General features: G+C 53.2%; 1 protein-coding gene across 1 annotated transcript; it reads right to left on the bottom strand.

The window, feature by feature from the left end:
- Positions 1-294: 294 nt before the first annotated feature.
- Positions 295-26,256, bottom strand: LOC140265054 (multifunctional procollagen lysine hydroxylase and glycosyltransferase LH3-like; the record flags this gene model as incomplete). The annotated part of the gene is made up of 6 exons (XM_072360926.1): positions 295-420; positions 4,502-4,606; positions 7,538-7,659; positions 12,153-12,275; positions 19,701-19,799; positions 26,159-26,256. Coding segments are annotated over 6 exons (673 nt in total), but the record flags the coding sequence as incomplete, so codon positions are not given.

Here is a 26,256-nt window from a genome sequence, read left to right as displayed (position 1 = left end):
CTTGTGGTTCGATGTGGGCGTGGCTTATCGGCAGCGTGGGCCAAAAGGGGCGTGGCCTATTGAGTGGGCCAGAATGGGAGCGATTGATTATGCAAATGAGCGGGGCGTGGTCAGATGGGGGCGTGGCCATTGGGAGGGGCGTGGCCAATGGGGGAGCAGGGGGCGTGTCCCCCCAGTGGGCGGGGTTATGCAAATTAGGCAGGGCAACGGTGTGGGGCTGAGTCTGTAGGTGCGTCCCATTGGCCGTGGGGGTCGATATGCAAATGTATGCAAATGAAAGGGGGCGTGTCTGACCTGCGTCGGCCCTGGACGATGTCGACGTAATCCTCGGAGCGGGCGTAGAACCCATCGGGGCCCAAAGCGCCCCAAAAGTTGGACCAGAGCTTCCCGGGACGGGACAACAGCGGGGCCAGAACCGGCCTGGGGGGCAACAGTGGGTCAGGTAGGGGGGCAAGGGGTTAAGGGGGCGGATATGGGGGTGTATGGGGGGTGTATGGGGGTTCTAGGTGCTGGGTTCTGGGTTCTAGGTGTTGGGTTCTGGGTTTGAAGGGTTTCAAGTTAGGGGTTCTGGGTTTGGGGTTCTAGGTGCTGGGTTCTGGGTTTGGGTTCTAGGTGTTGGGTTCTGGGTTTGGGGTTCTGGGTCTGAAGGGTTTTGGAATAGATGGGGGCGTATGGGGGTTCTAGGTGCTGGATTCTGGGTTTGGGGTTCTGGGTTTGAAGGGTTTTAAGTTAGGGGTTCTGGGTTTGGGGTTCTAGGTGCTGGGTTCTGGGTCTGAAGGGTTTTGGAATAGGGGGATCTGGGTTCTAGGTGTTGGGTTCTGGGTCTGAAGGGTTTCGGGTGCTGGGTTCTGGGTCTGTAGGGTTTTGGGATAGGGGTTCTGGGTTCTAGGTGTTGGGTTCTCGGTTTGGGGTTCTGGGTCTGAAGGGTTTCGGGTCTGAAGGATTTTGGAATAGGGGATCTGGGTTCTAGGTGCTGGGTTAGGGGTTCTGGGTCTGAAGGGTTTCAGCATAGCAGTTCTGGGTTCTAGGTGTTGGGTTCTGGGTTTGGGATCCTGGGTTCAGGGTTCTGGGTTTGGGGTTCTAGGTGTTGGGTTCTGGGTCTGAAAGGGTTTCAGGATAAGGGTTCTAGGTTCTAGGTGCTGGGTTTGGTGTTTTGGGTCTGAAGGGTTTCGGGATAAGGGATCTGGGTTCTGGGTTCTATGTGCTGGGTTCTGGATCTGTAGGGTTTTGGGATAGGGATTCTGGGTTCTAGGTGTTGGGTTCTGGGTGTTGGGTTCTGGATCTGAAGGGTTTCGAGATAGATGGGGGGTGTATGGGGGTTCTAGGCGCTGGGTTCTGGGTTCCAGGTGCTGGGTTCTGGTTTGGGGTTCAGGGTCTGAAGGGTTTCGGAATAGATGGGGGTGTATGGGGGGTTCTAGGTGCTGGGTTCTGGGTCTGAATGGTTTTGGGGTTCTAGGTGCTGGGTTCTGAGTTTGAAGGGTTTTAAGTTAGGGGTTCGGGTTTGGGTTTCTAGGTGCTGGGTTCTGGATTTGAAGGGTTTGGGGTTCTGGGTTTGGGGTTCTAGGTGCTGGGTTCTGGGTCTGAAGGGTTTTGGAATAGGGGATCTGGGTTTTAGGTGCTGGGTTAGGGGTTCTGGGTCTGAAGGATTCCAGCATAGCAGTTCTGGGTTCTAGGTGTTGGGTTCTGCGTCTGAAGGGTTTCGGGTGCTGGGTTCTGGGTCTGTAGGGTTTTGGGATAGGGGTTCTGGGTTCTACGTGTTGGGGTTCTGGGTTTGTGGGTTCTGGGTTTAAAGTGTTATGGGTTATGGGTTGTGAGTTTGGTGTTCTAGGTGCTGGGTTCTGGGTACTAGATGGGTTTGGGGTTCTAGGTGTTGAGTTCTTGGTGTTGGGGTTCTGGGTCTGAAGGGTTTCAGGTTACAGGGTTCTGGGTTTCTAGGTGTTGGGTTCTAGGTCTGAAGGGTTTGGGGTTCTGGGTTTGGGTTCTAGTCTCTGGTTCCGGGTTCCAGGCTCTGGTTCTGTGTTCTAGACTCTGTGTTTGGGTTCTAACTCTAGGTTCTAGATTTGGGTTCTGGATCTGGGTTCTAGATTTGGGTTCTTTTTGGGGTTCTGGCTCTGGGTTCTTGTTCTGGGTTCTAGATTTGGGTTTTAGGCTCTGGGTTCTGTGTTCTAGGTTCTGTGTTTGGGTTCTAGGCTCTGGGTTCTGGGTTCTGGTTCTGTGTTCTAGGCTCTGTGTTTGTGTCCTATGCTCTGTGTTCAGGCTCAGTGCTCTGTGTTCTAGGTGCCGTGTTCCGTGTGGTTCGGTTCTGGTGGCTCTGGGTTCTGTGTTTGGGTTCTGGATTTGTGTTCTGGCTCTAGCTTCTAGATTTGGGTTCTTGATCTGGGTTCTGGCTCTGGGTTCTAGATTTGGGTTTTAGGCTCTGGGTTCTGGGTTCTAGGTTCTGTGTTTGGGTTTTAGGCTCCGATTCTGGGTTCCAGGTTCTGGGTTTGGGTTCTGTGTTCTAGGCTCTGTGTTTGGGTTCTGGTTCTGGGTTTTAGATTTGGGTTCTGGTTCTGGGTTCTAGATTTAGGTTCTGGTTTTGGGTTCTGTGTTTGGGTTCTGACTCTGGGTTCTGGTTCTGGGTTCTAGATTTGGGTTCCAGGCTCTGGGTTCTGGGTTCTGTGTTTGGGTTCTAGGCTATGGTTCTGGGTTCTAGGTTCTGTGTTTGTGTTCTGGATTTGGGTTCTGGCTCTGGGTTCTAGATTTGGGTTCTTGATCTGGGTTCTGGCTCTGGGTTCTGGTTCTGGGTTCTAGATTTGGGTTTTAGGCTCTGGGTTCTGGGTTCCAGGTTCTGTGTTTGGGTTCTGGGTTCTAGTCTCTGGTTTTGGGTTCTAGGCTCCGGTTTTGGGTTCTGGGTTCTGGGCTCTGGTTCTGTGTTCTAGGCTCTGTGTTTGTGTTCTGGCTCTAGGTTCTAGATTTGGGTTCTGGTTTTGGGTTCTAGATTTGGGTTCTGACTCTGGGTTCTGGATTTGGGTTCTTGTTCTTGGTTCTGGCTCTGGGTTCTGGCTCTGAGTTCTAGATTTGGGTTTTAGGCTCTGGGTTCTGGGTTCTAGGTTCTGTGTTTGGGTTTTAGGCTCCGATTCTGGGTTCCAGGTTCTGGGTTTGGGTTCTGGGTTCCAGGTTCTGGGTTTGGGTTCTTGTTCTGGGTTCTAGACTTGGGTTCTGGTTCTGGGTTTTAGATTTGGGTTCTGTCTCTGCGTTCTGGTTCTGGGTTCTAGATTTAGGTTCTGTGTTTGGGTTCTGACTCTGGGTTCTGGCTTTGGGTTCTTGTTCTGGGTTCTAGATTTGGGTTCTGGGCTCTGGTTCTGTGTTCTAGGCTCTGTGTTTGTGTCCTATGCTCTGTGTTCAGGCTCTGTGCTCTGTGTTCTAGGTGTCGTGTTCCGTGTGGTTCTGTTCCACTGGCTCTGGGTTCTGTGTTTGGGTTCTGTGTTTGTGTTCTGGCTCTAGGTTCTAGATTTGGGTTCTTGATCTGGGTTCTGGCTCTGGGTTCTGGTTCTGGGTTCTAGATTTGGGTTCTAGGTTCTGGTTCTGTGTTCTAGGTTCTGTGTTGGGGTTCTGGGCTCTGGTTCCGGGTTCTGGGCTCTGGTTCTGGGTTCTAGGCTCTGTGTTTGGGTTTTAGGCTCTGGTTCTGGCTTCTAGGTTCTGTGTTTGTGTTCTGGCTCTGGGTTCTGGCTTTGGGTTCTGGCTCTGGGTTCTAGATTTGGGTTCTTGTTCTGGGTTCTAGATTTGGGTTTTAGGCTCTGGGTTCTAGGTTCTGTGTTTGGGTTCTAGGCTATGGTTCTGGGTTCTAGGTTCTGTGTTTGTGTTCTGGATTTGGGTTCTGGCTCTGGGTTCTGGATTTGGGTTCTTGTTCTTGGTTCTGGCTCTGGGTTCTGGTTCTGGGTTCTGTGTTTGGGTTCTGACTCTGGGTTCTGCCTTTGGGTTCTTGTTCTGGGTTCTAGATTTGGGTTCCAGGCTCTGGGTTCTAGGTTCTGGGTTTGGGTTCTAGGCTATGGTTCTGGGTTCTAGGTTCTGTGTTTGTGTTCTGGATTTGGGTTCTGGCTCTAGGTTCTAGATTTGGGTTCTTGATCTGGGTTCTGGCTCTGGGTTCTGGTTCTGGGTTCTAGATTTGGGTTTTAGGCTCTGGTTCTGGGTTCTAGGTTTTGGGTTCTGGGTTCTGGGTTCTAGGCTCTGGGTTCGGGTTCTGGGCTCTGGTTCTGGGTTCTAGGTTCTGTGTTTGTGTTCTGGGTTAGGGTTCAGGCTTTGGGTTCTGGCTCTGGGTTCTGCCTTTGGGTTCTTGTTCTGGGTTCTAGATTTGGGTTCCAGGTTCTGGGTTCTGTGTTCTGTGTTTGGGTTCTAGGCTCTGGTTCTGGGTTCTGGGCTCTGGTTCTGTGTTCTATGCTCTGTGTTCGTGTCCTATGCTCTGTGTTCAGGCTCATTGCTCTGTGTTCTAGGTGTCCTGTTCCGTGTGGTTCGGTTCTGGTACCGGTTCTGGCTGATGAGCTCAGTCAGTGTCTTGGTGTTGGTCAGCGCCGCGTCGGCATCAATGCTCACGTACAGATCACAGCGCACGTCATGGCGGCACAGCGCCCTGCAACAGCGACCCATAGCGACCCATAGCGACCCATAGAGACACATAGAGACACATAGGGACCCATAGCGACCCATAGCGACCCATAGAGACACATAGAGACCCATAGAGACCCATAGAGACCCATAGAGACACATAGGGACCCATAGTGACCCATAGCGACCCATAGAGACACATAGAGACCCATAGAGACCCATAGCGACCCATAGCGACCCATAGAGCCCCATAGAGACCCATAGAGACACATAGAGACCCATAGGGACCCATAGAGACCCATAGACCCATAGCGACCCATAGCGACCCATAGCGACCCATAGCGACACATAGAGACACACAGAGACACATAGAGACACATAGCGACCCATAGCGACCCATAGAGACCCATAGCGACCCATAGAGACACATAGAGACCCATAGAGACACATAGAGACCCATAGCGACACATAGAGACCAGTAGAGACCCATAGCGACCCCATAGAGACCCATAGCAACCCATAGAGATCCATAGAGACACATAGAGACCCACAGAGACCCATAGAGACCCATAGATCCCATAGAGACCCATAGAGACCCATAGCGATCCATAGAGACCCATAGGGACACATAGAGACACATAGCGACCCATAGAGAACCATAGCGACCCATAGAGACACATAGGGACCCATAGAGACACATAGAGACCCATAGGGACCCATAGAGACCCATAGCGACCCATAGGGACCCATAGCAACCCATAGAGATACATAGCGACCCATAGAGACACATAGAGACCCATAGAGACCCATAGAGACCCATAGAGACCCATAGAGACCCATAGAGACACATAGTGACCCATAGAGACACATAGAGACCCATAGAGACACATAGGGACCCATAGAGACACATAGAGACCCATAGAGACCCATAGAGACACATAGAGACACATAGAGACCCATAGAGACCCACAGCAACCCATATAGACCCATAGCGACCCCATAGAGACCCACAGCGACCCATAGAGACCCATAGTGACCCCATACCCCTTAGCGATCCACAGCAACCCATAGCGACCCCATAGAGACCCCATAGAGACCCACAGCGACCCATAGAGACACATAGAGACACATAGAGACACATAGCGACCCATAGAGACACATAGGGACCCATAGAGACCCATAGAGACACATAGAGACACATAGAGACACATAGAGACACATAGAGACCCATAGCGACCCATAGAGACACATAGAGACCCATAGAGACCCATAGAGACCCATAGCGACCCATAGCGACCCATAGAGACCCACAGAGACCCACAGCGACCCATAGAGACGCCATAGAGACCCATAGAGACCCATAGAGACCCATAGAGACCCATAGCGACCCATAGAGACACATAGCGACCCATAGAGAACCATAGCGACCCATAGAGACACATAGGGACCCATAGAGACCCATAGGGACCCATAGGGACCCATAGAGACCCATAGAGACACATAGAGACCCATAGCGACCCATAGAGACCCGTAGAGACCCATAGCGACCCCATAGAGACCCATAGCGACCCATAGAGATCCATAGAGACACATAGAGACCCATAGAGACCCATAGCGACCCATAGAGACCCATAGAGACCCATAGCGACCCACAGCGACCCATAGAGACCCATAGAGACCCACAGCGACCCATAGCGACCCATAGATCCCATAGAGACACATAGCGACCCATAGAGACCCATAGAGACACACAGAGACCCATAGCAACCCATAGAGACCCATAGAGACCCATAGATCCCATAGAGACCCATAGCGACCCATAGAGACCCATAGCGACCCATAGAGACACATAGTGACCCACAGAGACCCCATAGAGACCCACAGAGACCCATAAAGACCCATAGCGACCCATAGCGACCCATAGAGACCCATAACAACCCCATAGAGACCCATAGAGACCCATAGTGACCCATAGAGACCCATAGAGACACATAGAGACCCACAGCGACCCACAGCGACCCATAGAGACCCATAACCAACAGCCCCATAGAGACCCATAACCATATGGGCCCCATAGCCCATATCTCCCCCCATCACCCCCCACCTTCCCCCATTGCCCCATATCTCCCCCCATATCCCCCCATTGCCCCCATATCTCCCCCCTATTTCCCCATATCTCCCCCCATATCTCCCCCCATCTCCCCCCATTGCCCCCCATCTCCCCCCATATCTCCCCCCATTGCCCCATATCTCTCCCCATTGCCCCCCATTGCCCCATATCTCCCCCCATTGCCCCTCATTACCCCATATCGCCCCCATATCTCCCCCCATATCCCCCTATTGCCCCATATCTCCCCCCATATCCCCCCATTGCCCCATATCTCCCCCCATATCTCCCCCCATTGCCCCCATATCTCTCCTCATTGCCCCATATCTCCCCCCATATCCCCCCCCATTGCCCCATATCTCCCCCCTTGCCCCCCATGGCCCCATATCTCCCCCCCATATCTCCCATCTCCCCCCATTGCCCCATATCTCCCCCCATTGCCCCATATCTCCCCCAATCTCCCCCCATTGCCCCATATCTCCCCCCATATCCCCCCGTTGCCCCATATCTCCCCCCATTGCCCCATATCTCCCCTCATTGCCCCATACCTCCCCCCATATCTCCCCCCATCTCCCCCCATTGCCCCCATATCTCCCCCCTATTGCCCCATATCTCCCCCCATATCTCCCCTCATTGCCCCATACCTCCCCCCATATCTCCCCCAATCTCCCCCCATTGCCCCATATCTCCCCCCATTGCCCCATATCTCCCCCCCATCTCTCCCCATCTCCCCCCATATCTCCCCCCATATCCCCCCATTGCCCCATATCTCCCCCCCATATCTCCCCCCATTGCCCCCCATCACCCCCCATTGCCCCATACCTCCCCCCACCCCCCCCCCCCACCTACATGCCCATGTCTCTGGCCGCTCCCTGCCCCACATTTTCCTCCGGCCCCACAAGTTTAACGGATGCGAAACGTCTCTTCAGCTCCGGCCACACGGCGGCGATGTGGGGCTCGTGGTGAACCTCCTGTGGGGCACAACGGCTATGGGGCACCAATAGAGTGATCCTATGGGGCACTAATGCCTCCTATCGGGTACACACAGCTATGGGGCAGCTATGGGGCACTAATACCTCCTTATGGGGCACAGCTATGGGGCACAGTGGCTATGGGGCACCAATACCTCCTATAGGGCACAGCTATGGGGCACCAATACCTCCTATGGGGCACAGCTATGGGGCACACACAGCTATGGGGCACCAATAGAGTGATCCTATGGGGCACTAATGCCTCCTATGGGGCACCAATACCTGCTATGGGGCACCAATACCTCCTATGGGGCACCAATACCTCCTGTGGGGCACAACGGGTATGGGGCACCAATACCTCCTATGGGGCACAGCTATGGGGCACAGACAGCTATGGGGCACTAATACCTCCTATGGGGCACTAATACCTCCTATGGGGCACAACGGCTATGGGGCACACACAGCTATGGGGCAGCTATGGGGCACAACAGCTATGGGGCAGCTATGGGGCACCAATACCTCCTATAGGGCACAGCTATGGGGCACTAATACCTCCTGTGGGGGCACAACAGCTATGGGGCACAGCTATGGGGCACAGCTATGGGGCACACACAGCTATGGGGCACAGCTATGGGGCACAACAGCTATGGGGCACAGCTATGGGGCACTAACACCTCCTATGGGGCACTAATACCTCCTGTGGGGCACAACAGCTATGGGTCCGGCTATGGGTCAGCTATATGTCCCTATGTGTCCCTATGTGTCTCTATGTGTCCCTATGGTTCCCTATGTGTCCCTATGGGTCCCTATGGGCTCTCTATGTCTCCCTATGGTCCCTATGGGGTCTCTATGTGTCCCTATGTGTCCCTATATGTCCCTATGTGTCCCTATGTGTCCCTATGGTTCCCTATATGTCCCTATGTGTCCCTATGTGTCCCTATGTGTCCCTATGTGTCCCTATGGTTCCCTATGTGTCCCTATGGGTCCGCTATGGGGCAGCTATGGGGTCTCTACACGGTCTGTAAGGGGTCCCTATGGCTCTCAATGGATCTCAATGGAACTCAGCAGGTTCCTATGGGGTCTCTATGGGGCAGCTATGGGTTCGCTATGGGTCAGCTGTGGGGCAGCTATGGGTTCACTATGGGGCAGCTATGGGGCAGCTATGGGTCTCAATGGAACTCAGTGGGTCCCTATGGGGTCTCTATGGGGCAGCTATGGGTCTCAATGGAACTCAATGGGTCCCTATGGGGTCTCTATGGGGCAGCTATGGGTCTCAATGGAACTCAATGGGTCCCTATGGGTCCCTATGGGGTCTCTATGGGTGCGCTATGGGGCAGCTATGGGGCACCTATGGGTCTCAAAGGAACTCAATGGGTCCGCTATGGGGCAGCTATGGGTCCGCTATGGGGTCTCTATGGGTCAGCTATGGGTCCGCTATGGGGCAGCTGTGGGTAAGTTATTGGTCAATAATAGGTCAGCTATGGGGCAGCTATGGGGTCTCTAAGGGGTCCCTATGGGTCTCAATGAGTCTCAATGGATCTCAATGGATCTCAATGGAACTCAATGGGTCCCTATGGGGTCCCTATGGGGCAGCTATGGGTCCGCTATGGGTCAGCTATGGGTCAGCTATGGGTCAGCTATGGGTCAGCTATGGGGCAGCTGTGGGTCAGCTATGGGTCTGCTATGGGGCAGCTATGGGTGCGCTATGGGGTCTCTATGGGGTCTCTAATGGGTCCCTATGGGTCTCAATGGGTCTCAATGGATCTCAATGGGTCTCAATGGATCTCAATGGAACTCAATAGGTCCCTATGGGGTCTCTATGGGGCAGCTATGGGGCAGCTATGGGTTCACTATGGGGCAGCTATGGGGTCTCTATGGGGTAGCTATGGGTCTCAATGGAACTCAATGGGTCCCTATGGGGTCTCTATGGGGCAGCTATGGGTCTCAATGGAACTCAATAGGTTCCTATGGGGTCTCTATGGGGCAGCTATGGGTTCACTATGGGGTCTCTATGGGTGCGCTATGGGTCAGCTATGGGTCAGCTATGGGTCAGCTATGGGTCAGCTATGGGGCAGCTATGGGGTCTCTATGGGTGTGCTATGGGTCAGCTATGGGTCAGCTATGGGTCCGCTATGGGTCAGCTATGGGTCAGCTATGGGGCAGCTATGGGTTCGCTATGGGTCAGCTATGGGTCAGCTATGGGGTCTCTATGGGGCAGCTATGGGTCTCAATGGAACTCAATGGGTCCCTATGGGGTCTCTATGGGGCAGCTATGGGTCTCAATGGAACTCAATGGGTCCCTATGGGGTCTCTATGGGGCAGCTATGGGTCTCAATGGAACTCAATGGGTCCCTATGGGGTCTCTATGGGGCAGCTATGGGGTCTCTATGGGGCAGCTATGGGTCTCAATGGAACTCAATGGGTCCCTATGGGGTCTCTATGGGGCAGCTATGGGTCTCAATGGAACTCAATGGGTCCCTATGGGGTCTCTATGGGGCAGCTATGGGTCTCAATGGAACTCAATAGGTTCCTATGGGGTCTCTATGGGGCAGCTATAGGGCAGCAATGGGTCAGCTATGGGGTCTCTAAGGAGTCCCTATGGGTCTCAATGGAACTCAATAGGTCCCTATGGGTCTCAATGGATCTCAATGGAACTCAATGGGTCCGCTATGGGGCAGCTATGGGTCCGCTATGGGGTCTCTATGGGGTCTGTAAGGGGTCCCCATGGGTCTCAATGGAACTCAATGGATCTCAATGGAACTCAGTGGGTCCCTATGGGGTCTCTATGGGGCAGCTATGGGTCCGCTATGGGGTCTCTAAGGGGTCCCTATGGGTCTCAATGGAACTCAATATGTCCCTAAGGGGTCTCTATGGGGCAGTTATGAGTCTGCTATGGGGCAGCTATGGGGCAGTTATGTGTCAGCTATGGGGCAGCTATGGGGCAGCTATGGGGTCTCTATGGGTCCGCTATGGGTCAGCTATGGGTCCTCTATGGGGCAGCTATGTGTCCGCTATGGGGCAGCTATGGGGCAGCTATGGGGTCTGTAAGGGGTCCCTATGGGTCTCAATGGAACTCAATAGGTCCCTATGGGGTCTCTATGGGGCAGCTATGGGGTAGCTATGGGTCCGCTATGGGGCAGCTATGGGGCAGCTGTGGGGTCTCTATGGGGCAGCTATGGGTCTCAATGGAACTCAAAGGGTCCCTATGGGGTCTCTATGGGGCAGCTATGGGGTCTCTAAGGGGTCCCTATGGATCTCAATGGATCTCAATAGGTCCCTAAGGGGTCTCTATGGGGCAGCTATGGGACAGCCATGGGGTCTCTATGGGGTCTCTAAGGGGTTCCTATGGGTCCCAATGGAACTCAATAGGTCCCTATGGGTCCCTATGGGTCTCAATGGATCTCAATGGAACTCAATAGGTTCCTATGGGGTCTCTATGGGTCCCTATGGGGTCTCTATGGGGCAGCTATGGGTCTCAATGGAACTCAGTGGGTCCCTATGGGGTCTCTATTGTTCTCAATGGAACTCAACAGGTTCCTATGGGGTCTCTATGGGTCCGCTATGGGGCAGCTATGGGGTTTCTATTGGGTCTGTAAGGGGTCCCTATGGCTCTCAATGGATCTCAATGGAACTCAATGGGTCCCTATGGGGTCTCTATGGGGCAGCTATGGGTTCACTATGGGGTCTCTATGGGTGCGCTATGGGTCATCTATGGGGCAGCTATGGGTCAGCTATGGGTCAGCTATGGGTCAGCTATGGGGCAGCTATGGGTCCGCTATGGGGTCTCTATGGGGTCTGTAAGGGGTCCCCATGGGTCTCAATGGATCTCAATGGAACTCAATGGGTCCCTATGGGGTCTCTATGGGGCAGCTATGGGTTCACTATGGGGTCTCTATGGGTGCGCTATGGGTGCGCTATGGGGCAGCTATGGGGCAGCTGTGTGTCCGCTATGGGTCCGCTATGGGACAGCCATGGTGTCTCTATGGGGTCTCTAAGGGGTCCCTATGGCTCTCAATGGATCTCAATGGAACTCAATGGGTCTGCTATGGGTCAGCTATGGGTCAGCTGTGGGGCAGCTATGGGTTCACTATGGGGCAGCTATGGGGTCTCTATGGGTCAGCTATGGGTCTCAATGGAACTCAATGGGTCCCTATGGGGTCTCTATGGGGCAGCTATGGGTCTCAATGGAACTCAATGGGTCCCTATGGGGTCTCTATGGGGCAGCTATGGGTTCACTATGGGGCAGCTATGGGGTCTCTATGGGGCAGCTATGGGTCTCAATGGAACTCAGTGGGTCCCTATGGGGTCTCTATGGGGCAGCTATGGGTCTCAATGGAACTCAATGGGTCCCTATGGGGTCTCTATGGGGCAGCTATGGGTCTCAATGGAACTCAATGGGTCCCTATGGGGTCTCTATGGGGCAGCTATGGGTTCACTATGGGGTCTCTATGGGGCAGCTATAGGTCCGCTATGTGTCCCTCTGTGTGTCTCACCCTGTTGTGGATGAAGATGCTGCTTTTCGTCCCATCCAGCTCCAGGTTCAGCACCCGCTGCAGGAACAGCTCCAGGAACGGGGTCGGCTGCTCCACAAACACCGACAGCTGCAGCCAAAGGGACTGGGGACAGATGGGGGAGACAGTGGAACAAGGGGTCTGTGGGGCGGAGCTATGGGGTGAGATATGGGGCGGGTCTATGGGGTGATCTATTGATTCTATGGGGTGAGATATGGGGTGGGTCTATGGGGTGATCTATTGATTCTATGGGGTGAGATATGGGGCGGGTCTATAGGGTGATCTATGGGGAGATTCTATGGGGAGATTCTATGGGGTGGGTCTATGGTCCGGGTCTATGGGCTGGGTCTATGAGGCGGGTCTATGGGGTGATTCTATGGGGTGATTCTATGGGGTGATCTATGGGGCGGAGCTATGGGGAGATCTATGGGCTGGTTCTATAGGGTGATCTATGGGGCGGAGCTATGGGGTGATCTATGGGGCGGGTCTATGGGGCGCCCCATTGATTCTGTAGGGTGATTCTATGGGGAGATTCTATGGGGTGATTCTATGGGGTGATTCTATGGGGTGGGTCTATGGGGTGGGTCTATGGGGTGATTCTATGGGGTGATTCTATGGGGTGATCTATGGGGTGATTCTATGGGGTGAGATATGGGGTGATTCTATGGGGTGAGATATGGGGTGATTCTATGGGGTGGGTCTATGGGGTGAGATATGGGGTGAGCTATGGGGTGAGCTATGGGGTGAGATATGGGGTGAGATATGGGGTGAGATATGGGGTGAGCTATGGGGTGAGATATGGGGTGAGCTATGGGGTGAGATATGGGGTGAGATATGGGGTGGGTCTATGGGGTGAGCTATGGGGTGAGATATGGGGTGAGATATGGGGTGAGATATGGGGTGAGATATGGGGTGAGATATGGGGTGAGCTATGGGGTGAGATATGGGGTGAGCTATGGGGTGAGATATGGGGTGAGATATGGGGTGAGCTATGGGGTGAGATATGGGGTGAGATATGGGGTGAGATATGGGGTGAGATATGGGGTGAGATATGGGGTGAGATATGGGGTGAGATATGGGGTGGGTCTATGGGGTGGGTCTATGGGGAGATTCTATGGGGAGATTCTATGGGGTGAGCTATGGGGTGATCTATGGGGCGGAGCTATGGGGTAAGCTATGGGGCGGGTCTATGGGCTGGTTCTATGGGGTGATTCTATGGGGCGCCCCATAGATTCTAAGGGGAGATTCTATTGAGAGATTCTATGGGGTTGTTCTATGGGGTGATTCTATGGGCCGGGTCTATGGGGTGGGTCTATGGGAGATTCTATGGGGTGATTCTATGGGGTGATTCTATGGGGTGATCTATGGGGTGATTCTATGGGGTGAGATATGGGGTGAGCTATGGGGTGGGTCTATGGGGTGAGATATGGGGTGGGTCTATGGGGTGAGATATGGGGTGAGATATGGGGTGAGATATGGGGTGAGCTATGGGGTGAGATATGGGGTGAGATATGGGGTGAGCTATGGGGTGAGATATGGGGTGAGATATGGGGTGAGCTATGGGGTGAGCTATGGGGTGAGATATGGGGTGAGATATGGGGTGAGCTATGGGGTGAGATATGGGGTGAGATATGGGGTGAGATATGGGGTGAGCTATGGGGTGAGCTATGGGGTGAGATATGGGGTGAGTTATGGGGTGAGATATGGGGTGAGATATGGGGTGAGATATGGGGTGAGCTATGGGGTGAGCTATGGGGTGAGATATGGGGTGAGATATGGGGTGAGATATGGGGTGAGATATGGGGTGGGTCTATGGGGTGAGATATGGGGTGAGATATGGGGTGAGATATGGGGTGAGCTATGGGGTGGGTCTATAGGGTGAGATATGGGGTGAGCTATGGGGTGAGATATGGGGGGGAGCTATGGGGAGATCTATAGGGTGAGATATGGGGTGAGATATGGGGTGAGATATGGGGTGAGATATGGGGCGGGTCTATAGGGTGATCTATGGGGCGGAGCTATGGGGTGAGATATGGGGTGAGATATGGGGTGAGATATGGGGTGAGCTATGGGGTGAGCTATGGGGTGAGATATGGGGTGAGATATGGGGTGAGCTATGGGGTGAGCTATGGGGTGAGATATGGGGTGAGCTATGGGGTGAGATATGGGGTGAGATATGGGGTGAGATATGGGGTGAGCTATGGGGTGAGCTATGGGGTGAGATATGGGGTGAGCTATGGGGTGAGCTATGGGGTGAGCTATGGGGTGAGCTATGGGGTGAGATATGGGGTGAGATATGGGGTGAGCTATGGGGTGAGATATGGGGTGAGATATGGGGTGAGATATGGGGTGAGCTATGGGGTGAGCTATGGGGTGAGATATGGGGTGAGATATGGGGTGAGATATGGGGTGGGTCTATGGGGTGAGATATGGGGTGAGATATGGGGTGAGATATGGGGTGAGCTATGGGGTGGGTCTATAGGGTGAGATATGGGGTGAGCTATGGGGTGAGATATGGGGTGAGATATGGGGTGAGCTATGGGGTGAGATATGGGGGGGAGCTATGGGGAGATCTATAGGGTGAGATATGGGGTGAGATATGGGGTGAGATATGGGGCGGGTCTATAGGGTGATCTATGGGGCGGAGCTATGGGGTGAGATATGGGGTGAGATATGGGGTGAGCTATGGGGTGAGATATGGGGTGAGATATGGGGTGAGATATGGGGTGAGCTATGGGGTGAGATATGGGGTGAGATATGGGGTGAGATATGGGGTGAGATATGGGGTGAGCTATGGGGTGAGATATGGGGTGAGATATGGGGTGAGCTATGGGGTGAGCTATGGGGTGAGCTATGGGGTGAGATATGGGGTGAGCTATGGGGTGAGCTATGGGGTGAGCTATGGGGTGAGATATGGGGTGAGCTATGGGGTGAGCTATGGGGTGAGCTATGGGGTGAGCTATGGGGTGAGATATGGGGTGAGATATGGGGTGAGCTATGGGGTGAGCTATGGGGTGAGCTATGGGGTGAGATATGGGGTGAGATATGGGGTGAGATATGGGGTGAGCTATGGGGTGAGATATGGGGTGAGATATGGGGTGAGCTATGGGGTGAGCTATGGGGTGAGATATGGGGTGAGATATGGGGTGAGCTATGGGGTGAGATATGGGGTGAGCTATGGGGTGAGCTATGGGGTGAGATATGGGGTGAGATATGGGGTGAGCTATGGGGTGAGCTATGGGGTGAGCTATGGGGTGAGATATGGGGTGAGATATGGGGTGAGATATGGGGTGAGATATGGGGTGGGTCTATGGGGCTGCGCTATGGGGTGAGATATGGGGTGATCTATGGGGCAGGTCTATGGGGTGATCAATGGGGCAGGTCTATGGGGTGAGTCTATGGGGTGATTTTATGGGGTGATCTATGGGGTGATTCTATGGGGTGAGATATGGGGTGATTCTATAGGGTGATCTATGGGGCGGAGCTATGGGGTGAGATATGGGGTGATTCTATAGGGTGATCTATGGGGCGGAGCTATGGGGTGAGCTATGGGGTGGGTCTATGGGGTGGGTCTATGGGGTGATTCTATGGGGTGATCTATGGGGTGATCTATGGGGCGGGTCTATGGGGCGGCGCTATGGGGTGGGTCTATGGGGTGGGTCTATGGGGTGGGTCTATGGGCCCATTCTATGGGGCGAGTCTATGGGGCACCCCATGGATTCTATGGGGTGATTCTATGGGGAGATTCTATGGGGCAATCCTATGGGTTGCCCCATTGATTCTATGGGGTGATTCTATGGGTGATTCTATGGGGCGGGTCTATGGGGTGATTCTATGGGGTGATTCTATGGGGCGGGTCTATGGGGTGATTCTATGGGGTGATCTATGGGGCGGGTCTATGGGGTGATCTATTGATTCTATGGGGTGATCTATGGGGCGGGTCTATGGGGTGATCTATGGGGAGATTCTATGGGGAGATTCTATGGGGTGGGTCTATGGGCCGGGTCTATGGGCTGGGTCTATGAGGCGGGTCTATGGGGTGATTCTATGGGGTGATTCTATGGGGTGATCTATGGGGCGGAGCTATGGGGAGATCTATGGGCTGGTTCTATAGGGTGATCTATGGGGCGGAGCTATGGGGTGATCTATGGGGCGGGTCTATGGGGCGCCCCATTGATTCTGTAGGGTGATTCTATGGGGAGATTCTATGGGGTGATTCTATGGGGTGATTCTATGGGGTGGGTCTATGGGGTGATTCTATGGGGTGATTCTATGGGGTGATCTATGGGGCGGGTCTATGGGCTGGTTCTATGGGGCGCCCCATTGATTCTATGGGCCGGGTCTATGGGGAGATTCTATGGGGAGATTCTATGGGGTGATTTTATGGGGTGATTCTATGGGGCGGGTCTATGGGGAGATTCTATGGGGTGGGTCTATGGGGTGATCTATTGATTCTATGGCGTGATCTATGGGGCGGGTCTAGGGGGTGATCTATGGGGAGATTCTATGGGGAGATTCTATGGGGCACCCCATTGATTCTAAGGGGTGATTCTATGGGGTGGGTCTATGGGCCGGGTCTATGAGGCGGGTCTATGGGGTGATTCTATGGGGTGATCTATGGGGTGATTCTATGGGGCAGGTCTATGGGGTGGTTCTATGGGGTGATTCTATGGGGCGATCTATGGGGTGGGTCTATGGGGTGATCTATGGGACGGGTCTATGGGCCCATTCTATGGGGCAGGTCTATGGGGTGATTCTATGGGGTGATTCTATGGGGAGATTCTATGGGGTGATCTATGGGGCGGAGCTATGGGGAGATCTATGGGCTGGTTCTATAGGGTGATCTATGGGGCGGAGCTATGGGGTGATCTATGGGCTGGTTCTATAGGGTGATCTATGGGGCGGAGCTATGGGGAGATCTATGGGGTGATTCTATAGGGTGATCTATGGGGCGGAGCTATGGGGAGATCTATGGGCGGGTCTATGGGGCGGCGCTATGGGCCCATTCTATGGGGAGATTCTATGGGCTGGGTCTATGGGCCCTTTCTATGGGGTGATCTATGGGCGGGTCTATGGGCCGGCTCTATGGGCCCATTCTATGGCGCGGGTCTATGGGGCGCCTCATGGATTCTATGGGGAGATTCTATGGGGAGATTCTATGGGCTGGGTCTATGGGCCCTTTCTATGGGGTGATCTATGGGGCGGGTCTATGGGACGGGTCTATGGGGTGATTCTATGGGGAGATTCTATGGGGTGGGTCTATGGGCCCATTCTATGGGGCGGGTATATGGGGCGGGTCTATGGGGTGATTCTATGGGGTGGGTCTATGGGGTGATTCTATGGGGTGGGTCTATGGGGAGATTCTATGGGGTGATTCTATGGGGTGATCTATGGGGCGGGTCTATGGGCTGGTTCTATGGGGCGCCCCATTGATTCTATGGGCCGGGTCTATGGGGAGATTCTATGGGGAGATTCTATGGGGTGATTTTATGGGGTGATTCTATGGGACGGGTCTATGGGCCCATTCTATGGGGCGGGTCTATGGGGCGGGTCTATGGGGAGATTCTATGGGGTGATTCTATGGGGAGATTCTATGGGGAGATTCTATGGGGCACCCCATAGATTCTATGGGGTGATTCTATGTGTTGGTTCTATGGGGCGCCCCATGGATTCTATGGGGCGATTCTATAGGGTGATTCTATGGGGCGCCCCATTGATTCTATGGGGCGATTCTATAGGGTGATTCTATGGGGCTATTCTTTGGGGCGCCCCATTGATTCTATGGGGTGATTCTATGGGGCTATTCTTTGGGGCGCCCCATTGATTCTATGGGGTGATTCCATGTGTTGGATCTATGGGGCGCCCCATTGATTCTATGGGGAGATTCTATGGGGTGATTCTATGTGTTGGTTCTATAGGGCACCCCATTGATTCTATGGGGTGATTCTATGTGTCGATTCTAAGGGGTGCCCCATGGATTCTATGGGGTGATTCTATGGGGAGATTCTATGGGCTGGGTCTATGGGCTGGGTCTATGGGGTGATTCTATGGGGTGATTCTATGGGGTGATCTATGGGGTGATTCTATGGGGTGGGTCTATGGGGAGATTCTATGGGGTGATTCTATGGGGCACCCCATTGATTCTATGGGGAGATCCTATGGGCCGGGTCTATGGGGTGATTCAATGGGGCGCCCCATTGATTCTATGTTGGTTCTATGGGGCGCCCCATTGATTCTATGGGGTTATTCTATGGGGTGATTCCATGGGGTTATTCTATGGGGTGATTCTATGGGTCGATTCTATGGGGAGATTCTATGGGCTGGTTCTATGGGGAGATTCTATGGGGCGGGTCTATGGGCCCATTCTATGGGGCAGGTCTATGGGGAGATTCTATGGGGTGATTCTATGGGGCACCCCATTGATTCTATGGGGAGATTCTATGGGGCGGGTCTATGGGGTGATTCTATGGGGTTATTCTATGGGGCAGTTCTAAGGGGTGATTCTATGGGGCGCCCCATAGATTCTATGGGGTTATTCTATGGGGTGATTCTATGGGGTGATCTATGGGGCGGGTCTATGGGGCCATTCTATGGGCGGGTTCTATGGGGCGGGTCTATGGGGTGGGTCTATGGGGAGAGTCTATGGGGCCATTCTATGGGGTGATTCTATGGGGCGCCCCATTGATTCTATGGGCCAGGTCTATGGGCCGGATCTATGGGGAGATTCTATGGGGCGCCCCATTGATTGTATGGGGTGATTCTATGGGCCGGCTCTATGGGCTGGGTCTATGGGGAGATTCTATGGGGTGATTCTATGGGGCGCCCCATTGATTCCATTTGGTGATTCTATGGGCCAGGTCTATGGGCCCATTCTATGAGGTGATTCTATGGGGTTATTCTATAGGGCGCCCCATTGATTCTATGGGGAGATTCTATGGGGTGATTCTATGGGGAGATTCTATGGGGAGATTCTATGGGGTGATTCTATGGGGAGATTCTATGGGGCGCCCCATTGATTCTATGGGGAGATTCTATGGGGTGATCTATGGGCTGGTTCTATGGGCTGGGTCTATGGGGTGATTCTATGGGGCACCCCATTGATTCTATGGGGTGATTCTATGGGCCGGGTCTATGGGGTGATTCAATGGGGCGCCTCATTGATTCTATGTTGGTTCTATGGGGCGCCCCATTGATTCCATGGGGTTATTCTATGGGGTGATTCTATGGGTCGATTCTATGGGGAGATTCTATGGGGCAGGTCTATGGGCCCATTCTATGGGGCAGGTCTATGGGGAGATTCTATGGGGTGATTCTATGGGGCACCCCATTGATTCTATGGGGAGATTCTATGGGGCGGGTCTATGGGGTGATTCTATGGGGTTATTCTATGGGGCAGTTCTAAGGGGTGATTCTATGGGGCGCCCCATTGATTCTATGGGGTGATTCCATGTGTTGGATCTATGGGGCGCCCCATTGATTCTATGGGGTGATGGGTTCTATGTGCTGCCCCATAGATGCCGTGGGTCAGACCGTGCCGTTGTCCATGGGTCTCACTCCTCGCTCACAGTCCCCGCAGCCGTTGGGGCTCCAGCCATTGGGGATGTAGTTACCCAACCAGTTCAATTGGAGCTGAGGGGACAAGGGAGATATAGGGACATATAGGGACATATAGGGACATATAGGGACATATAGGGACATATAGGGACATATAGGGACACATAGGGACATAGGGACATAGGGACATAGGGACATAGGGACATAGGGACACATGGGGACACATAGGGACACATAGAGACACGTAGAGACCCATAGCAACCCATAGAAACACATAGAGAACCACAGAGACCCATAGAGACCCATAGAGACCCATAGTGACCCATAGAGAACCAAAGAGATCCCATAGAGACCCATAGGGACCCATAGCAACCCATAGAGACACATAGAGACCCCATAGCAACCCATAGCGACCCATAGCGACCCCATAGAGACCCATAGGGACACATAGGGACCCATAGAGACCCATAGGGACCCATAGAGACCCATAGAGACCCATAAAGACCCTATTGTGACCCCATAGAGACTCACTGCGCCCTATAGAGACCCCATAGAGACCCATAGAGACACATAGAGACCCATAGAGACCCATAGAGACCCATAGGGACACATAGGGACCCATAGAGACCCATAGAGACACATAGCAACCCCATAGAGACCCATAGTGACCCATAGAGACCCATAGAGACCCCATAGAGACCCATAGTGACCCATAGAGACCCATAGAGACCCCATAGAGACCCATAGTGATCTCATAGAGACTTATAGAGACCCATAGCGACCCATAGAGACCCATAGGGACCCATAGGGACACACGGAGACCCATAGAGACCCATAGAGACCCATAGAGACACATAGGGACACATAGAGACACATAGGGACCCATAGAGACCCATAGAGACACATAGCAACCCCATAGAGACCCATAGTGACCCATAGAGACTCATAGAGACCCCATAGAGACCCATAGAGACCCATAGAGACACATAGGGACACATAGAGACACATGGAGACCCATAGAGACCCATAGAGACACATAGAGACCCCATAGACCCCATAGAAACCCATAGGGACCCATAGAGACCCCATAGAGACCCATAGAGACCCATAGAGACCCATAGTGACCCATAGAGACCCATAGAGACACATAGGCACACATGGAGACACATAGGGACACATAGGGACACATAGGGACACATAGGGAACCATAGGGACACATAGGGACATATAGGGACATATAGGGACACATAGGGACACATAGGGACATATAGGGACATATAGGGACACATGGGGACATGGGGACATATAGGGACATATAGGGACATATAGGGACACATAGGGACATAGGGACACATAGGGACATATAGGGACATATAGGGAACCATGGGGACACATAGCGACCCCATAGAGACCCATAGAGACCCATAGAGACCCACAGAGATCCATAGAGACCCACAGAGACCCCATAGAGACCCATAGAGACCCATAGAGCCCCATAGAGCCCCACAGAGATCCATAGAGACCCATAGAGACCCATAGAGACCAATAGAGACCCAAAGACCCATAGCGACCCATAGAGACCCCATAGAGACCCATAGCGACCCATAGAGACACATAGAGACCAATAGAGACACATAGGGACACATAGGGACACATAGGGACATATAGGGACATAGGGACACATAGGGACACATAGGGACATAGGGACATAGGGACATATAGGGACATATAGGGACACATAGGGACACATAGGGACATATAGGGACATAGGGACACATAGGGACATATAGGGACATATAGGGACACATAGGGACACATAGGGACATATAGGGACATAGGGACATAGGGACACATAGGGACACATAGGGACATAGGGACATAGGGACATATAGGGACACATAGGGACACATAGGGACATATAGGGACATAGGGACATATAGGGACACATAGGGACATATAGGGACATATAGGGACATATAGGGACATAGGGACATATAGGGACATATAGGGACATATAGGGACATGGGGACATATAGGGACATATAGGGACATATAGGGACACATAGAGACACATAGAGACCCCATAGAGACACATAGAGAACCACAGAGACCCATAGAGACCCATAGAGACACATAATGACCCATAGCAACCCATAGAGACCCATAGAGACCCATAGAGACCCATAGCGACCCATAGAGATCCATAGAGACACATAGAGACCCATAGAGACCCATAGAGACACATAGGGACACATAGAGACACATGGAGACCCATAGAGACCCATAGAGACCCCATAGACCCCATAGAAACCCATAGGGACCCACAGAGACCCCATAGAGACCCATAGAGACCCATAGAGACACATAGAGACACATAGAGACCCCATAGAGACCCATAGTAACCTCATAGAGACTTATAGAGACCCATAGGGACCCATAGAGACACATAGGGACACGTAGGGACACATAGGGACACATAGGGACACATAGGGACACATAGGGACATATAGGGGCATAAAGGGACACATAGGGACATATAGGGACATATAGGGACACATAGGGACACATAGGGACATATAGGGACATATAGGGACATATAGGGACATAGGGACACATAGGGACACATAGGGACATATAGGGACATATAGGGACATGGGGACACATAGGGACATATAGGGACACATAGGGACATATAGGGACATATAGTGACATATAGGGACACATAGGGACACATAGGGACACATAGGGACACATAGGGACACATAGGGACATAGGGACATATAGGGACATATAGGGACATAGGGACACATAGGGACACATAGGGACATATAGGGACATATAGGGACATGGGGACACATAGGGACATATAGGGACACATAGGGACATATAGGGACATATAGTGACATATAGGGACACATAGGGACACATAGGGACACATAGGGACACATAGGGACACATAGGGACATAGGGACATATAGGGACATATAGGGACACATAGGGACACATAGGGACATAGGGACATATAGGGACACATAGGGACACATAGGGACACATAGGGACACATAGAGACCCACAGAGACCCATAGAGACCCACAGAGATCCATAGAGACCCACAGAGACCCCATAGAGACCCATAGAGACCCCATAGAGACCCATAGTGACCTCATAGAGACCCACAGAGACCCATAGAGACCCCATAGACCCCATAGAGACCCATAGGGACCCATAGAGCCCCATAGAGATCCATAGAGACCCATAGAGACCCATAGAGACCCCATAGAGACACATAGTGACCCATAGAGACCCATAGAGACCCCATAGAGACCCATAGTGACCCATAGAGACCCATAGAGACCCCATAGAGACCCATAGAGACCCCATAGAGACACATAGTGACCCATAGAGCCCCATAGAGATCCATAGAGACCCATAGAGACCCATAGAGACCCCATAGAGACACATAGAGACCCATAGAGACCCCATAGAGACACATAGGGACACATGGAGACCCATAGAGACCCATAGAGACCCATAGAGATCCATAGAGACCCCATAGAACCCATAGAGACCCATAGGGACCCATAGAGACCCCATAGAGACCCATAGGGACCCATAGCAACCCATAGAGACACATAGAGACCCCATAGCAACCCATAGCGACCCATAGAGACCCCATAGAGACCCATAGGGACACATGGAGACCCATAGAGACCCATAGAGACCCATAGAGACCCCATAGACCCCATAGAGACCCATAGGGACCCATAGAGACTCCATAGAGACCCATAGTGACCCATAGAGACCCATAGTGACCTCATAGAGACACACAGAGACCCATAGCGACCCATGGAGACCCATGGGGACCCATAGAGACCCATAGTGACCTCATAGAGACCCACAGAGACCCATAGCGACCCATAGAGACACATGGAGACACATAGGGACACATAGGGACACATAGAGACACATAGAAACCCATAGACCCCCATAGATCCCCATAGAGACCCATAGATCCCCATATTGCCCCATAGAGCCCGATAGCGCCCATAGATCCCCATGTTGCCCCATAGATCCCCATAGTGCCCCATATTGACCCATATTACCCCATATTACCCCATAGAGCCCCATATTGCCCCATGTTGCCCCATAGAGCCCCATAGATCCCCATATTGCCCCATACTGCCCCATAGAAACCCCATAGACCCCCATAGAGCCCCATATTGCCCCATAGATCCCCATATTGCCCCATAGAGCCCCATAGATCCCCATAGAGCTCCATACTGCCCCATAGAAGCCCCATAGGGCCCCATAGAAGCCCCCCCTGCCCCATAGAGCCCCATAGAAGCCCCATAGACCCCCATAGCGCCCCATAGATCCCCATGTTGCCCCATAGATCCCCATATTACCCCATAGATCCCCATAGATCCCCATAGATCCCCATGTTGCCCCATATTGCCCCATAGACACCCCATAGATCCCCATATTGCTCCATAGATCCCCATAGATCCCCATGTTGCCCCATAGATCCCCATATTACCCCATAGATCCCCATGTTGCCTCATAGATCCCCATAGTGCCCCATAGATCCCCATGTTGCCCCATAGACACCCCATAGAGCCCCATAGATCCCCATATGCCCCATAGATCCCCATAGATCCCCATAGTGCCCCATATTGCCCCATAGATCCCCATAGTGCCCCATAGAGCCCCATAGAAGCCCCATAGCCCCATAGTGCCCCATAGAAGCCCCATAGGGCCCCATAGAAGCCCCCCCTGCCCCATAGAGCCCCATAGAAGCCCCTCTGCCCCATAGATCCCCATAGATCCCCATAGAGCCCCATAGATCCCCATAGAAGCCCCATATTGCCCCATAGATCCCCATAGATCCCCATATTGCCCCATAGAGCCCCATAGAGCCCCATAGATCCCCATAGAGCCCCATACTGCCCCATAGAAGCCCCATAGGGCCCCATAGAAGCCCCCCCTGCCCCATAGGGCCCCATAGAAGCCCCCCCTGCCCCATAGAGCCCCATAGAAGCCCCTCTGCCCCATAGATCCCCATAGATCCCCATAGAGCCCCATAGATCCCCATAGAAGCCCCATATTGCCCCATAGATCCCCATAGATCCCCATATTGCCCCATAGAGCCCCATAGAGCCCCATAGATCCCCATAGAGCCCCATACTGCCCCATAGAAGCCCCATAGGGCCCCATAGAAGCCCCCCCTGCCCCATAGGGCCCCATAGAAGCCCCCCCTGCCCCATAGAGCCCCATAGAAGCCCCTCTGCCCCATAGATCCCCATAGATCCCCATAGAGCCCCATAGATCCCCATAGAAGCCCCATATTGCCCCATAGATCCCCATAGATCCCCATATTGCCCCATAGAGCCCCATAGAGCCCCATAGATCCCCATAGAGCCCCATACTGCCCCATAAAGCCCCATAGGGCCCCATAGAAGCCCCCCCTGCCCCATAGAGCCCCATAGAAGCCCCTCTGCCCCATAGAGCCCCATAGATCCCCATGTTGCCCCATAGATCCCCATGTTGCCCCATAGATCCCCATATTGCCCCATAGAAGCCCCATACTGCCCCATATTACCCCATATTACCCCATAGAGCCCCATAGATCCCCATATTGCCCCATAGATCCCCATAGATCCCCATGTTGCCCCATAGAGCCCCCCCTAACCTTGGTGGCCCCATAGCTGCCCCATAGATCCCCATAGATCCCCATATTGCCCCATACATCCCCATATTACCCCATATTGCCCCAGAGATCCCCATATTGCCCCATAGTACCCCATATTGCCCCATAGCTGCCCCATAGAGCCCCACCCCTGCCCCATAGAGCCCCATAGAAGCCCCATAGAAGCCTCATAACCCTCTCCCCGCCCCATAGATCCCCATAGATCCCCATATTGCCCCATAGATCCCCATAGATCCCCATATTGCCCCATAGCTGCCCCATAGATCCCCATATTGCCCCATAGACCCCCATGTTGCCCCATAGAAGCCCCATACTGCCCCATATTACCCCATAGAGCCCCATAGATCCCCATATTGCCCCATAGATCCCCATGTTGCCCCATAGATCCCCATATTGCCCCATGTTGCCCCATAGATCCCCATAGATCCCCATATTGCCCCATATTGCCCCATAGCTGCCCCATAGAGCCCCATAGATCCCCATAGAAGCCCCACAGGGCCCCATAGAAGCCACCCCTGCCCCGTAGATCCCCATATTGCCCCATAGATCCCCATATTACCCCATAGATCCCCATATTGCCCCATAGACCCCCATATTACCCCATATTACCCCATAGATCCCCATAGATCCCCATATTGCCCCATAGATCCCCATAGATCCCCATATTGCCCCATAGATCCCCATGCTGCCCCATAGCGCCCCATACTGTTGCCCCATAGCGCCTGACCTTGGTGGGCCCGTTGCCGTGCAGCACGGTGGGGCTGGAGCCATAGAGAACATTGCGGACCCGGGGGCGGCCGCCATCGAAATGGAGCTTCAGCTCCT

This window comes from Excalfactoria chinensis, unplaced genomic scaffold (assembly GCF_039878825.1).
Source record: "Excalfactoria chinensis isolate bCotChi1 unplaced genomic scaffold, bCotChi1.hap2 Scaffold_406, whole genome shotgun sequence".
In the NCBI taxonomy this organism is placed as follows: domain Eukaryota; kingdom Metazoa; phylum Chordata; class Aves; order Galliformes; family Phasianidae; genus Excalfactoria; species Excalfactoria chinensis.
The sequence above is the reverse complement of the archived record's forward strand: the minus strand, read 5'-3'. Positions and strand labels throughout refer to the sequence as shown.